The following is a 16,688-nucleotide window of genomic DNA, read 5'->3' as shown; positions in this document are numbered from 1 at the left end:
CTAATATTGTTCAATATCTTTAAGGTAGAGAACAGACAGTTGCATGTTTAGCTTCACAAACCATTATTTGCAAGTCTTTGATGTCCTATTAAAGATAGTAGAAGTTGACTTAATTAAATCATTTGCATACTGATATAATTCATTTGCAGTAAGGTAAGTTCAAAAGCAATAACTTTCCCATTGTTGCCAATTTGCTCAGCTATATGGATGTGGTGGTGATGAACAAAGGGGCAATGTGCTCTATTGGAATACTCTGCCTGCTTGATGGTAAAAGAAAAAAACATCTCAGAGATGTTGGGATCCCAGAGGGAATCTGATTCTCCAGACATAACTGACTTTATTCAGTCAGTGTAGAGATTAACAGTGTGTTTCACTTGCACATGATTTATGGCTCTATAATTGGGTCCTGTTCATGGTATGTAGGGAACTGAGTTGTCTAGATTCAAATGTTGATTATTGGACTTTAGAGTTGCTCTTTTGTTTCCTTTACCCTGATAACAGCAGAGCCTAATTAACACAAGCATAATTTGAAGAATGAGTAACTTTGATAAGACTGAACTGAAAACAAGACAGGGCTTCATATGTGTTTTGGGGGGCAATATAACAAATGCCACAAATATTGTAACAAATTATCTTTGAGAAATGATCATTGAGGACAATCAGAGCAGATAAAGATATGTCCCGAGTTTCTTTCCCACTCATGGTATTTTCTAGACCAGAACATTTATTGTAATTTTATTAAGTTATGTCACTAAACATTACATGTTGCTTTAGAAGAATAGACATCCATTCAACAACAACTTTCTTTGTATTTAAATGATAGGTCTTGTCAGTTTTTTGTATGTCCTGTTAAACCCTCACAGATTCTTCTCTTCTCCATGTCACCATTTGATCGTCATTCTGTCAAAATAAAGTAGCATCAAATGTCCTGTCATGGCATTCTTTGAGGTTTACTGTTCATTTCTTAATGACTGAAGCCAATGGCCGCAAAAGTAGGGATGCATAAGGCCATTGGTCAAACCACTTGACATCCTTGCTTCACATTCTTTTTCAATCAGTGTATCCTATCTGGACTGTTTTGGTGTCAGATGTGCAGCCGAATGTATTACAGCACACATACAGGGTAGATTGTGTGAGTTTCAGGCTAAACAAGGCAGTGGACTCCAGTATTGAGATTGTATCTTGTCTAATGTTGCAGCTCCACGAACAGTCAAGTGTTTTTATAATAAAACATTTCAATCATTCCTTCCTACTCCAGCATCGCCCTGTGGATTTTTTCTCATTACACAAACAGACACTGTAACACACACATACACACTCTTTTTGGCCTCGCTCTTCATTCTCTGGTTTGGTAGCATTTTGCATTCTGCTTTGCATACAAAACAGAATAACTGGCTTATTCTTCTTTCAAATACGCTTCTGGTTTATAAGGCAATGTGAAATCTCAGACTTGCAGCACAGTTTCAGATGTGTTGGGTCACAGAACAGGAGTAGTACGTCTGGCTTTCTTTCCCACCAAAACCCGACTCGTTGTGTAACTCCTCTTGGCAGTGCCGTGTCTCTTTGATTGGCCTGTGATGGCAGCTGACCTGAAAATAACCCTCTGGTTGGCTGTTATGCATACCTAAACATGCTGAGAGGAAGAAGAGGGTTACTAAAATGGTCCCCACACACACACACACACACACACACACACACACACACACACACACACACACACACACACACACACACACACACACACACACTAGAACTTGATTCCTCCTCCTCTCGTGCATTCAATAATACACACGAAATGCAGCTGTAGTTGCTGAAAGTCCCCAGTGCCTCCTTTCTTTATGCAAGAAACAAACCTCGATCAGTACACAGGATGCTTAAGCTCCCAGCTCCAGAGTGATTTGTGCACTTCTGGGAAAGCAGTTCTTTTCCCTAAAGCTACTGGGATTCTCTGTGTTTTTCAGGTTATATAAGAAGTTGGGCTCGGTGCTTTTTTAAACCATGAACAAAGAATACAAATGTTTTTTATGCAGTTTACATGAACTTATCATCTGAGATAGATAGCACATAGATTGTCTTTCCTAAACAGAAATATTAATATGGATTCTTTTCAGAAATTCTGCCTCAATAAACTGGACCAAAAACAAACTGATAATTGATTAAAATGGAATAGGGAGGATACCAGGGGCTTTAAATATTTAAAAGTGTGCCCCCTTCAAGAAAACAGCATGTTTACATTTTCAAGAATTATTTAGCAACAGGCCAGTATGCCTATAAAAAAACAAGTATGATCTTGCCTTCTTGTAACAAGATGAGCAAAATTGAAATAATATTGCAGCAAAAGAAAAACTATCAAATGAAAAGTTTACCTTATAAAAAACAGTGGTGTAGTGGTTTATTCGGTCTTCTTAGTAAATCTTATGTTCTTAAACTTCTTAACCACTCTATAGTGACGACATTACACTGTTTTACGCGTTGAGTTGGCTTCACACATGTTCCCATGTGTCCACGGTAAAACTACCGTGTTGCTCCGCCGTCACTCGTTTATTTTACTTAGACAGCGTAACACAACAATACACTTTACTTCCTGTCTCCTGATCCTTACAGAATCACAACAAACCTTCAAAATAAAATAGGAATAATCTCAGTAAATATTCCCAAGATAAACACAAACATATCGTCTGCTATGCTCTAGCAAATCATAGTCCAAACAATAATAATCAAACTTATTGCTTACAAGTGGCAAATAAGTTTGTTTAATGAGGAGTAACAAAAAAAAGTCAGTCTTCATCAACATACTTTTCAGCTCAGAAGAAGTGACTTCAACATGCTAAATGTTCCTATTCATCCTCTGAACCTGTCCAGACATGCCTTTGGTCTTTGAATCAAGGACTGGGTTTAAACTCTTAAAAAAAAGAATTAATCATGATTTACAAAAACTTAGCATTAAGTGCATCGCAAACATTTTGCTTCAATATAAATTTCACAATTATTAAAAAGATCAGCTAATATCATCATCACAAACGGACATCGCTTCACGTGACGCCGTAGAGGAAAGGATGTCTCATGTCTCCTAAATCATATCTCCTCATTTCCTCTCTCCTCTGCTTCGTTTCTTTGCATCTCTCTATGCATCTCTGGTGGGAGAGACTAAGATGCAAGTGGAGGAGGCAATTGTAGGACACTTGGATGTAATTAAGGGTACTGAGACGTACCCATAGTTGAGCCGAACAGACAGAAATGATTCATGCAGACATTTCAATCCATGTATGACTTTTTTTCAGTAAAAAGTGACAAATGCTTTTTGAGTTTCTCTACATGCAGTAACCTCCACAGGTGCATCCAAACACTTATTAAGACTCTTTAATGCTGATATAATGATCAGCATGCGTAGAGGCTGCTGCACAAGTGGGCATGTGATTTCAAGCATTTTGTTGGCTATATACTTGTAAAGTATGGCTTACAATTTATCTCACAGAGATGTTCATTTCATGGTGTTTGTAATTACTAGATTGTTTGATTGGGCCCAATTGATTTCACTTTCAACTTCTTTAAATCTCACTTTTGTTGTTAACTACAGAACAATTACAAAATGCGCTTGGAACATCGACTGATCTTAAAAAAATCATGTTAGTACTGAAATTGGGACATTGGCCTTTTACTACTATTCCAGATAAATTGAGTTTGAGTTGCTCATTAAATTAGACAAATCAATCCTCTTTAATGTATATCTCTTCTGGCTGACATGGAGACCTGTGTAATATGATTTATCTTTTAATTAATGTTGAATGCTTTGTTGATGTACAATGATGAATTCATCACCAAAGAGAGATGATTGCCTCACAATATATAGCAGGTGCACTTTAAGCAGTTATTAGCAGTATGAGCTGGAAAGCTGTTTTTCGGACAGCAAGAGACAATTTAACAACAAACATTTGACCCCTGTCAACTCATTTGAGTTATCTGAGCCATTTTGGGAAAGGACCATGGCAGTGCTGCCCCCTAGTGTCAAAAATGGTAACTTTGGAAACTGCCTCCATTCTCCATTACATTTTCACAAAGAACAGGAGTGAATACTAGAGAGGGAGGAAAGCCAATAATAAGTCCTATAGAATTGTGATTACTTGAACCCATCTAACTAGTTTGTTGGAATTATTACAATAGTTTCAGATCAATTGTGTCTGTTTGAATCAAACTAAATGTATGAAACCAATATCATGTTAATCAGGATTAAAACTGCAAAGCAGGCTGTGGCTCAGGAATTTGAGCATCTGATTTGAAAGATTGCTGGTCAAGCCTTTCAAAGTGTTCTGTGGCAAGAAGAATCCAAACTATCCCCACCAGGGAAAGTGATTGGTGTGTCAGAGTGGAAATATTTCAGATCCAGTTTTAGTTTAGTCTGGTTCATTTGAATCATGGACAATGTACAAAATGGCATTTGTCTCAGAAGAGAAAAGATGCGTTGTATCAGATTTAGCTCACTAGCTATTTTTTTTTCTTTTTCTGTTGTCCCTGTGTAGATGATGGCAAAAGTAAAATACAGAACAACCAGTTATCCATACACACGTATACACGCACTTACACACACATTTCATAAGACAGAAGAAAAACACAGAACAATATACAAATAGTAAAACATTAGTCACACGTTAAAAAAAACTTCAAAGTAGATAAAACAATCTCACTCAGAATCGGAATCAGCTTTATTGGTGAGGTATGCTTACACACACAAGGAATGTGTCTTAGGTGAACTGTGCTCTGTATGTACAACGTAAAATATACACAACATAAACAAAGACTATAGAAAACTAGATAAGACGATAGTGCAGTAATGAGTATTAATGTGTGAATGTGTGTGTGAAAGGGTGAACGTTGATGCATCGTAAATAACTGGAAGTTGGAGGACCAGTAAAACGCTGTATGAATTAAAACCATTTGCAATTCAGCATTATACAATTGGTAAATGTATCTGTCTAAAGTTAAACAACTTTTGTCACTGTCAACACTCTTCACTGGCACAGGAATAAGTTCATATAAAGTGACTGAACATAGGTTAGCTAACTTCAAAAAGTCTAGTTAGTACATTGTGACACTACCCAGTCTTTGTAGACTTTTAAGCTAACAATTTGTGCAAGCTACTAACTAGTACACTTTTACAGGAAAACCTTTTCCTCATATGGTAAATGCTAATATCATAGAAATGTGGGACTGAGCTGAGCATCCTGTGTAACACAATGACTTATTCACATTGTAAAAATATAGAATAGAATAGAATAGAACTTTATTTGTCCACAAAGTGGAAAATTGTCTTTGGCTTCACAAGAACAATACAGAAAAAACATTATGACAAACAAGACAACATTCAAGCACAGCAGGAAACATGGGGGAGCGTCTGTAGTCCTCGACAGCATCACACTTCGAACTGGGAGTGCAGTGGATGAGAAGGGTCACTTGTTATGTCCTGGGCTTTCTTTTTAGTGTTCAGTACATGCCTGTCACATGGTATGGTATGGCATGGTCAATAATATATGTGGCAGCATCAGGATATGAATATTTTTCATTTTCAAAGTGAAAAGGGGGGCAGCTGTGGCTCTGTAGTCATCTCTCAGCTGGAAGGTTGAGGCTCCTGCAACCACATGTTCGATGTGTCCTTGAGCAAGACACTTAACCCTAAATTGCCTCCGCTGCTATACATTTGTATAAATGGGATTAGCTAATTCTGATGGTCACACAGCAACTTTTGCCATCAGTGTGTGAATGGGTAGGTTTGACCTGAAGTGTAAATAGCACTTTGAGTAGTCAGAAGACTAGAAAAGCGTTATACAAGCTCAAGTCCATTTACCAAAACGAAATCATTATGATAAATAATTCTAAAACTATGAAAACCTCGGTCAGGACATAGGTCTGTCTGTGCTGTAGGCCTATAAGAAGCCTTTTACTGTATCTCTGGTTTCAATTTGACAGTCAAATCTATGTTTTTTTAGCAGTAGAAACAATATGAAAACAACATTGAAATATTAGGACTACTTACTCTAGCCTATAATGTTATGTTTTAAATGTTTTGCTCATCATTGTTTTTAATTTAACTGGCCTATCTATTAATATATTGCATTTTTTATTATTAGCTTACTTATTTATCGTCGATTATGATATATATTATCTTGACATCATTACCTCTTATATCGTGGTGTAACATGCCAAAAGAGAAAAAATCCTCCCGTGAAGTCTTGAACACAACACATTACGGTCTGTAAGGGAAGTTAACAGATTGTTTGTAGATTACATTGCTGACAGTTGCTTCAAAAAAGTGCAGTTGGCAAGATGTTGACAAGTGCGATGCTTAAATCAAGGTTTACCTTAAATAATTTGTTTTACAAAGTAAAAAGTACACATTGTTGCGGAAGATAAACGCGGAAGCATCTTTGCATGTTTCTACACGGATGAATTTGAGTCAGGACACACTTGCGCCGCCTCAGTTATTCCTCAACTAACTTTAGCAGAAATATTACAAACGTCACACCAGATGTGTTTCTCAGACTTTACATTGTTCATTTGGAAGATACTTTTTCTTTTACCGGAACTGTGATATTAAGTTGAATAAACGAGGAATTTCTTGGTTCGCTCGAAGTTTTGAAATGAGCTACTTTCTGGTAGTGAAAGAAGGAGAGTTTCACTTGAGTTTTTACAGTTGTCAGTTTTTGTAAATCATGTCTTGTGAAGGAAACCGCATGTCAGGTAAGCTTTATATTTATAATACAACATTTGTATCGTTGGTTAAAGTCAAATATAATAACTTATATTACGAGGCGGAACTAACAGCAATGTAACATTTTGTACATCATGTAACCTTTAGGCTACCATGTAACTAACGTTAATCTGAATTGATGTTGTGTTTTATGTCACAGATGTAAGGATAGGGGAGGCCTTGATCAAAGAGTAAGTAGACTCCATATTCAACTTTTACCCACTTGTGTATTTTAAATTGAAGAAAAGGAAAAAAAAATCAGAAAGAGTTTCATATATCATGCTTAATATAAGGGCTGAAGCCAACACTTATTTCCACTATCAATTCATCTCTTGAATGACTAGTAGATTAATTCAGCCCACAAACATTATTTTTCTTCGGACCAAATGATCAACAAGGAAGACAAGCAGAAGCAACAAGTTGTTCCCTCTGATCGATACATCTAAGAGCACAGAGACAAAACAGTCAGGATTTGAATGGTCGTGGAAACAAAATGTACATGTTAAGTGTTAGCAGGTGTTGAGATTTTCTGGAAAAAAAATACATATCTATAGCAGATCAGAATACAAAAATGTTCCCAATTACAAATTATTTCCAGCAAACATGACAAAAACGTATATACTAACACAGAATCCCCCATACTTTGAAATCTTGGAATAGAAAAGGTGTTTTGGTTGGAATCAAAGATTTGTGAGTCAGGTCTAAAACTATTCTGAAAGTGAGCAAAGAAGTGAATGCACTTCTTCCTCTTATTTTATTTGTGCATAGGTTTACATGTAACTACTTACAGATAATATGACAATTTGAATAATGAAACTTTAACAGTTACTTTGATTTAAACTTCTTGTTGTCGTTACAATAATGAATAAGTTTGAGTTTATCCTTCACATAATTAAACAGCTCGGAATGTATATGCCCTTCTGTCTGTCAGGGCTGCTTATGCTTTCAGTTTCATTTCATAGTAACAGCCGGCCTCTTCCAGTAAATGCATTCATAAAGTACACCTACCTGTGTGGACTCATTTATAGATGACAGTGTGATAGCAGCCACTGAAGTAAGTGAGAAATGTACCTTTCTTAGAAATGGGTGTGTGCCTCTGAAATGTTTGTTGTTTCCAGTCCTGTTAAAGATGGCAGGATGTGTTGACTAGGCCTGGGCGATAAAATGTCAATGATAATTATCTATCTTTTCTCAGTGTTTTCATGCACTGTGCTTATGATTGTGAAATGTTCCTCTGTTCAAGTAGAGTTTGTCATAGTCTGACATTAAAGAATAATTAAACCACAATTTACCATCTGGTTTCTTCAACTTTCTCTCAGGAGCAAAAATCTGCCTTTAAATTGAAAAGAAATAATGATTTACTTTAATCGTGATAATTATCGGTATCGCCTGATTTGAACATTTTTATCTTGATAACATTTTTAGTCATATCGCCCAGGTCTGTTTTGAACAAGTATGCGTTTTGAGTTTTTCACCTCTATCTTTCCTCAGAAGAAAGGTTACACAGACATACTCATTGGCAGATGGAAACACAAGAACCTATGGACATGCTCTAATGGAGAGATGCACAATACATTAGATTCTTCATATTTAACTGCATCCATATCGTCTTTACGCTCTTTTAAAGGGAGCCTTTTTGAAGTTAGAATGTTTATTACTTTGATTTCATGTCAAATCATGTTTGGATATTAAAATAATGAATGCCATTATGCTGCTGTTCCTGTTGTTTATTCATGTTGCACACATTCTGAATCCAGCCCTCAATGGGTTGATGATTTTGGTTTCCATTGACTGTTGTTGCATCATTTTGTTCCCAACAAATTATGAAATATACATTAGTAAAAACTTTCGACTTGAAAAATCTGTTCATCAAGACCGGTTTTGTGATTTAAGTGTGTGTGCATATCACAGCATGGTAATAAGATGGTAATAGTGGGGTCACAGTGTGATAACAAAGAGGTAATACATACCTAATTACTAAAGTAATAAGTAGGTAATGGCTTGATAATAACAATGTGTATATCTGGGTAATAAATGTATGTAGCATGGCAATATAGACCCACAATCTAAGGGTTATAATAGGTTAACACATTTAACACAAAACTTTTTTAATTTCGCTACTTCAATACTTTGGAAACATGCTAACAATACAATGGTTACATCAGTGCAATAATTAGGTTGAAATTGGTAATATGGTCATATGAATATTGTGATAACATGATAATAATGAGGTAATATATGTTGATGTTGTCACAGTATTAGAGGCTACAATCATCATTATACTTTCCAAATGAGATGAAACCTATTTCAAGTTAATATTGGTAATTACCCAATTATAATGTTGAAGTTCATCGAGCCCTTATATCCCAATCATTCCCTTTAGTTTAAAGGTAATACTGTACAAATGATGATAAATCTTGTGACTTCTTACCTGGAAACACTTCTGTATGTTTCTGTGTAATAACCATTTATCAGTGCTGAAAAAATGCCAAACTACCTGTTTTTTTTTATTTTTATTTAATGGTAATGAACTAATTAACATGCTGAAATTCTGTCTCATCTTGCCACAGTGTAGAGTTTGTAATGGAAGTTGGTTTAGAAAGAGACCTATTTTATAATGTCATTTGCTGTTCCAGGGTCATACAGGAGGAACTGAAGGATTTTCCCTCTGAGGAAATCCCACCCCTCAACCCACTGGCTATAGAAGGGGAAACTGTACAGGAGCAGAAGGTGGTGAACCAGCTGGGAACAATGATCCGTATCATTGGTGACAAGCTGAAAGATAACCCGGAGTTTCAGGAGTAAGTCTTTCAGCCGTTTGACCTCTGAGCTTGTATCCTATGTGGTATCAGAACACTTGAGTTTCTTACGATTTTAAACTTGTGTGCTGTTTGAACTACCTTTTCTCCAGTGCGATCGATGGTGTGGCTCGTTGCCCTGGTTCTAAGGGGGAGAGATTTAAGGAAGTGGCAGACAAAGTGTTCCAAGATGGTATCACCTGGGAGAGGATTGTTGTGCTCTTCTATGTTGCTGGGAAGCTGGCTGTTAAGGTGAGTTGTAGGGCTGGGCAAATATCAATCTTTATTTGAAAAGCGCCAATTCACAAATGTTATCTCGAGACACTTTACAAGAGAGCAGTTCTAGACTGTACTCTTTGTTATATTGTTTACAAAGAACCAACATGAAACCACCATGAACACAGCACTAAGCAACATTTAGCAAAGTTACAGTGGCAAGAAAAAACTAGTTACACATGTAACTACTGTCACAACCCAGGCTCAGTGAGCTGGACAAACAAGGAGACCACACACTTTTCTAAAGTTATTTAAATAATAATTTATTGAAAACTAAGGCAAATCTTCCTTATCGAAGAATGTGCAATCTGTAAATCAGTGGTGGTTGCAATGTTGAATGTGTGTAGTGTTGACGAGAGAGTGATAGAGACTGAGAAGTCGGCTTAAATACTCAGACCCAGCCTGCCCAGGTGTATGATATCAGTTTAACTGGCTCCGCCCCTTCCTACCTGATGGCAACCTAAATGGGTAGAGATACAAGGCAGCAGGAAGATCGCTGACACAGTCTGGGGTCATCACACCCTCCCTCTAAAGAACTGGGTCCCATGTACCCATAACAGATAACTATATTTCCCAAATTTAGTTAACCAAACATAAGCAATAACATACATATTTTACCAAACCCAATATAACTTATACTTTCCCAATGTTAGTTTCAGTTTCCCTCTCAGCTGCCTGGATCAGGTCCGAGGAGCACTTTAAGAGTAGGAAAACAAACAAACTCAGGATAAGCTGGGCAATCAACTGTTCTTTTTAGAGACCAGCCTGGATTAGGCATCTTTATACACCAGTGGTCAATGCTCTATTGACAAGGCTATTAACTATCATACAAAATCAGAGGCACAACAGTGGCACCAACATACATGTCAAAATGTTGTAGTGCCCAAACAGGAACCAAACTTTCTGTCAAACTGGCACAAAGTCAACCTCTGGAAGTAGCAACTGACAAGCCGCTCAAGCCCTAGCTTTCTTGCTTGAACTAATACTGCTGCAGGTTATACCTTTGGATCATTACCACAAATCTGGAAAAATTGATCAAGGTTAAGTGCAGTAAGCACTGGCTTAGTACACAGTACCAGATCCACATTATCAAACTCTGGAGCACAAACTGGAGATGAACTATACTTTTCATGAGCTCCCAAATCTTAAACATCTGGTTCACAACTTTCATGACAAACCCTCAAAGTGGTAACAAGAGTTTCTATAGCCTCCTCCTCCCCATCAAAAAGTGCTCCCACATCAGGTGGGAGAACAGCAGCAGTCGTATCCTTCTGAGGTGTCTGGCAAAAATGATTTATTTCGTCAGGACAGATAGGTGCCACCTCTGGACACTCTGTAATAACACCATGTTTCTGCAAGACAAATTGCATCTGGGTTTTAACATCTAGAGGCTTTTCATCAGCAAAGACACGTTCCCCAGCCAAATCCCTGGAACGTTCATCCCACCGACCGGCAGTTGAGAACAAATATCCAAATGAACTTCCTCTTTACCACGTCTGAACCAAAGTCAGCTTGACGCCAAGGTACAGACAACTTTTAATCCAAATCCCATGACAGGAACCAATTCCAGTGTGTCTGAGTCAGGTGAAAAAGGCAAAACAGACGTACTTGTGAAACTTTCTAGTGCACCATGTAAATCATGGAGCAAGGTTCACTGGGGCTCAAACTTTCCAAAATTGAACCATCAGCAAATTGTCCCTCTTTAATCAGTTGCAATTGTACTTTTCAAGCTCTTTTTTCTTTTTTTGTTTCCAATTTCATTTTTCCAATTCAAGTTGCATTTCAAGTCTTTGTTGTAATTTAAAATGTTCATGTTCCAATTGCAGAGATAAACGCTCTTTTTGTAGTTTAAATGTTCAACCTGCATTAACAAAACCAGGTGTAATGAGTACCCGTATTTTAAGCCATTGTCAAAATCCCAAGTCAAGTCTACCACTGATCAAATACCAAGTTTAAAACCCATTTACCAAACATCTCAAAAAGTGTAATGTAACAAGTTAATCTCTCCAACAAACAAACAAAATATGTGGCTTTACTTGACACGTTTTAAAGGGTCACCCCAACACCTAAACAAATAACTAACTCACCTATGCCTCACCTCTTCAATGGCTTGCCGGACTCAAGGCGTCTCCCAAACTCAGAACATCCCAGGGGACCACTGAGGCAGTCACCTGAAACACAAATTTAAAAGATATCAATTAATCAAAATGTGGGTCAAACTAACAAGTACAACTAATGCTCTCAAGAAAATCAAATCACTAAATCTTCAAACAAGAAGAACATTTGACTCTCCCTACAAATTGTACCAATCAGAGAGGTTACTTACCACCCTGCACAGACCAAGTTCCAAGCAAACTACACAAACAAACTGGTACAAAACTAATTAGACTTACAACTACCAAGTATCAAGTCAAATCCAAGTTAAAAAGTCAGACATGCCCCCTTTTGGTTCTATGAATCAAGGATTTGGAACGAGCTGTATCCCCCTGGTGTTTCACCTCAATATGATTATATTGTCTCTTTTTTGCCACTATGTCCAAGTCTGTCATTATTGACCAGTTTGAATCATGTCCAATCGCTGAATTGTATCCACTCCTAAACTTTCCTTCACGCTGTCATTAGCTGAGGGAAACACACCAGCTACCCTCCCAGAAATGTCTTGTATCAACCAAATCAAAAGATACCATCACTATACAGACAGAGGTTAGGGTCTCAGTAGAGTACCACACATGTAAGGAGGCCCATAGGTGATGATTGAGGGGCATAACTTTTGTATAAGTCTAAATTTAATTTTCTAAGGGAAAAGCTTCAACCTCTTTAACTTTATACCTTCCTTTACATGGATTCAATGTTTTGATTGATGGTTGAAAAACAGCTTCTGGATGACATGGAAGAAACAAACTGTCAAATGTAGGACAACAAAATGATTAAATTCTGATTGTTTAGATTACCCCTGTTTTCTCCCTGGGTCAAAGAAAGTGGCAAGAAAGTAAATATATTATTTAACATTTTTCTTGATTTTCTCTTCCAACCTCATGAAATATTGATGAACATGCAGTATCATTTTTGGGATCAGAAAGGGACTATAAGCCAGGCTACCTAATGTCATCTATGTTATGTTATGTTAAGATTATTTTAGTGTTCATCATTCAAAAAGTTTCTTACTGGAAGCCCAATCTGCAGAGCTCTTCAAACAGACGAGGGTCTTAGATTAATAAAGAAGACGTTCATTGTCCGTGTGTAAAACTGATTAACATGCGTCTTGAAGATAACTTATGAGATGCATGTGGAATGATTTACAGGTTTGTTGTAGACACCAGCTGTACTTTGTGTATTCATCTTTGTTTCTGTTGATCATCTCTGTGTGTTTGTGTCCATCAGATGGTTGAGGTTCATCTCCCTCAGTCAGTGAGGGACGTCCTTAAATGGACTTTGGATTTCTTCAGAAACAATCTACTGGGCTGGATTGTGGATCATGGAGGATGGGTATGTTTGGCCTTCATCTTTTTCAGACTGTACTTTTATCTGTGCTGTTAGTTCATCGTTCACATGTTTATTGTTGGAGAACTTTATGCATTGTGTGTCATTGTAACAGAATACAATGCTCTGTAGATCAAGCTGTTGGTAATTAGACTCTTCAGGGAAAAACAGGGGGGTTAGTAATAGAAGACCAGTGTGTCAGTTTGAACAGTAAGGGGAGCTGTTTAACCACCAGTATCTTTTAGGATTGCGTAGAGGTGGTAGTGTTATAAAGAAGTATTTAAAAAAATAAATGCTCAGCAGATGTTCAGTGGGAGACAGCCGCCCTATGTTTTAATGTCTCTTATACTACATGTGTGATTTATTTTCATGTATTATATAAAATAAGTGTATTTCATTTAATAAAAGTAGTAGGGGTCTTCACAGATCCAAAATGTCATACCCCATCCAAAACCTGGGTTAAAAGTTATGATTGTTTAGTTGAGTGAACATTTTGCATAGAGTGCTGATTTATTTTGACAGCAAATGAGAAGATTCACCACACACAAGAAGACTGGATTACTTCTTTTTATGTAATGACATTCTCATTAAATAAAAAGTGTAATGTAATTAAATAAAAAGAAGACGTAATGAAGCCTTCTTGTGTGCGGTGAATCTTCTCATTTGCTGTCAAGATGATGTTTCCTGCCATCACCTGTACCAAGATATAAGGACTTACAGTGCTGTGTGCAGGGCATCCATGTTTGTATGATATTAACTTATGTATTGTAGGCCTACAAGGAATTTATTGATGGTTATTTAGCAACCAAAATTAGAATAACTTTAAAGAAAGTATAAACTTTACATGAAGTGTGTTAAATAAATGAGATTGAATAACAAAGATGAACATAGAGCCAATAATAAAGCAAGATACTTTAAGCAAAATGAACGTTCGGTTAAATTGTAACCTTAGTTCTCTGAGTGTGTCTCTCAGAGTTACATATTCCATATGTACGGGGACTGAACCACTGGGGCAGTTGACGTGGATACTTCTTTAAGACACTACGTGGCCAATGCGCGGGTATAGAATGCAGAGGTGCGCATGAAGTCACTGATTTACACTGATTGGAACGGTTTCCGAGTGGTTATGCCTTGGAGAGATAGTCTCTTCACTCAGAGAACCAAGGTTACAATGTAACCACCCCTTTGACACCTCCCCTGAATATCAGGCAGTCGGCGTTTCGAATGAGACGTCAACTGCCCCAGTGGGTCAGTCCCCATACATATGGAATATGTAACTCTGTGCAGAGATAGTCTCGATATGATAGAGAAATAGTAAGGTTCATAAACATAATAGATATAACACATTTAATAAACACAGCCATGTGGCCTTTACTGTACCATGTGACAACAGCTGTTTCTCCACAGATCAACAGCTTCTCTGAGCTGGCAGTGGCGTCTGTGCAAAGCGTGTCATCAGTGAGCTCCAACACCTGCGGCCTTGTCCTCATCTTCGCCGCTGGCCTGGCTATTGGAAGTGTCATCACTTGGAAACTGACTAGACAACTCTGAGGGAGATAGAAGCTCATGCTCAAACTCCAGATCACAATCATGGAACTTACTAATTAGGTGGTGGTTTTTTTTTTGATTGTCATGTGATGATGACATGTCTGTGATGCATAGATTACATCTTGCCATTAGATGGTCCAGTATTAAAATGTGTCCAACATACTCCACCATCATGGGATATTTCAGACCTATATTCAAGCCCTACTCATATGAGATTAGTATTACCTGGGAACCTCTGGAAATTTGGAAATTACCTCTGAAATTACCTCTGAAATTACCTCTGAACGTCGCATTCGTTTTGTGAAGCCTGTAATTTACTCCTATTTACTGACATTTCTGATTGAAAACGTTAAGGCGCTGCATGATCACCAACTTGTCTCTGGGGGCAGCATCACACTTTACAGCGCTCAGTTTGCTGGACATTCATTAGAAGGACAAGATGCCACATCCAGTACACTTACAGCTGAATTTGCACCTAAAATGCAGTAAAACCTTTGTTTACAATGTCAAGCACAGCCTCCATTATTCACAAGCAGAAAAATGAGCAGAAAAAGGCACAACGCCTTCTTTAAAAGAAATACCACCACAAATTACTTACATGCTCATTAGAATGGGATTTTTTTTTAATTATTATTATCAGAGGACCTGTGTGTGCTATACAGATGTCCTCAGCAGTTATTACAAATGACCAGAGGTCCCCAGGTTATCCTGTGCAAATAGAACTTCAGACCCATTTTAACAACAATTATGTCCACTTTGTCTTCATTGAATTATGTATTGATTTGACTATGCATAAGGAACCAAAAACCTGTCTACTTGAATGAATTACTAATTGAGGAATATGTATTATTATTATTATTATTATTATTATTAGATGTGAAATGTGGGATATATTTGCTAGAGTAGGTAAAGATTTATTTTCTTTTAAAAACCGATATGAAGATGTCTGTTTGTGACACAACCAGCTTTGTTGATTTAGAAAAGATGTCAGGGAGCTTTTTGACTGTTTTACTTGCAGTGCTGCACTTGTTCTTCGCGGTACATGTGGTGGTCAGATGCAGGCTAACAACACAGTTTTGAAGGTGCCTTGTTTTTGTTATGGAGGCTGTTACAGGTCATTTTAAACCTGGTCACCACAGTCAGGGCATTATCATATACTGTACGTGGTGAATCTTGCTGATCAAAGTAATCTGTCAGCAGCAGCAGTGTCTCTTCTTATTCATTTTAACATGACTTGTTCAAAGGTTTGAGGGCTGGTTTAAACCTGCTTGTTACTTTTTTTATTATGAGAACATAGTAAAATGTATGGAAGCCCATTTCCGTCAGTTAAAAAAATAAAAATGAAACCTTGGCTTTGTTGAGATTTTTTTTTTTGCCCAAATTAAATCAAAATTATGAGATAAAAAGTCATAATTATGAGATAAAAAGTCAAAATTATGAGATAAAAAGTCATAATTATGAGATAATAAAGTCATAATAATGAGATAAAAAGTCATAATCGAGATAAAAAGTCAAAATTATGAGATAAAAAGTCATAATTATGAGATAATAAAGTCATAATAATGAGATAAAAAGTCATAATTATGAGATAAAGTTGAAATTATGAGATAAAAAGTCATAATTATGAGATTAAAAAGTCATAATTATGAGATAATAAAGTCATAATTATGAGATAGTTGAAAGGAAGAAAACTTACTAAAGGCAAAGCAGTAGCTTTACTTTGGTGTGAGCTCTAGCTGCTGTTTAATATGATATGGATTGTGAGTACATTGAGACTTACTTTAAACGTGGTTATACCACAAATGAAATATTATCTTTGCTAGCGGATTTGCATGGGATAGTGC

General features: G+C 37.0%; 1 protein-coding gene across 1 annotated transcript; it reads left to right on the top strand.

Moving 5' to 3' along the window:
- Positions 1–6,446: 6,446 nt before the first annotated feature.
- LOC132954091 (apoptosis regulator BAX-like) lies at positions 6,447–16,195 on the top strand. The gene is made up of 6 exons (XM_061026548.1): positions 6,447–6,732; positions 6,903–6,933; positions 9,379–9,543; positions 9,654–9,792; positions 13,198–13,302; positions 14,704–16,195. Exons 1-6 carry the CDS (start codon positions 6,705–6,707, stop codon positions 14,845–14,847), a joined length of 612 nt encoding a protein of 203 aa, XP_060882531.1. The 5' UTR covers positions 6,447–6,704; the 3' UTR covers positions 14,848–16,195.
- The last annotated feature ends 493 nt before the right edge of the window (positions 16,196–16,688 follow it).

This window comes from Labrus mixtus, chromosome 20 (genome assembly GCF_963584025.1).
Source record: "Labrus mixtus chromosome 20, fLabMix1.1, whole genome shotgun sequence".
Taxonomy (NCBI): domain Eukaryota; kingdom Metazoa; phylum Chordata; class Actinopteri; order Labriformes; family Labridae; genus Labrus; species Labrus mixtus.
This window is presented reverse-complemented; position numbering and strand designations above follow the sequence as displayed.

Excerpts from the sequence above, each read along its gene's own strand:
- LOC132954091 (XM_061026548.1), top strand. The coding sequence starts at position 6,705 with ATGTCTTGTGAAGGAAACCGCATGTCAG. Across the intron at positions 9,544-9,653 it reads GATAACCCGGAGTTTCAGGA|TGCGATCGATGGTGTGGCTC; the intron begins GTAAGTCTTTCA and ends CCTTTTCTCCAG. Across the intron at positions 13,303-14,703 it reads TTGTGGATCATGGAGGATGG|ATCAACAGCTTCTCTGAGCT; the intron begins GTATGTTTGGCC and ends GTTTCTCCACAG.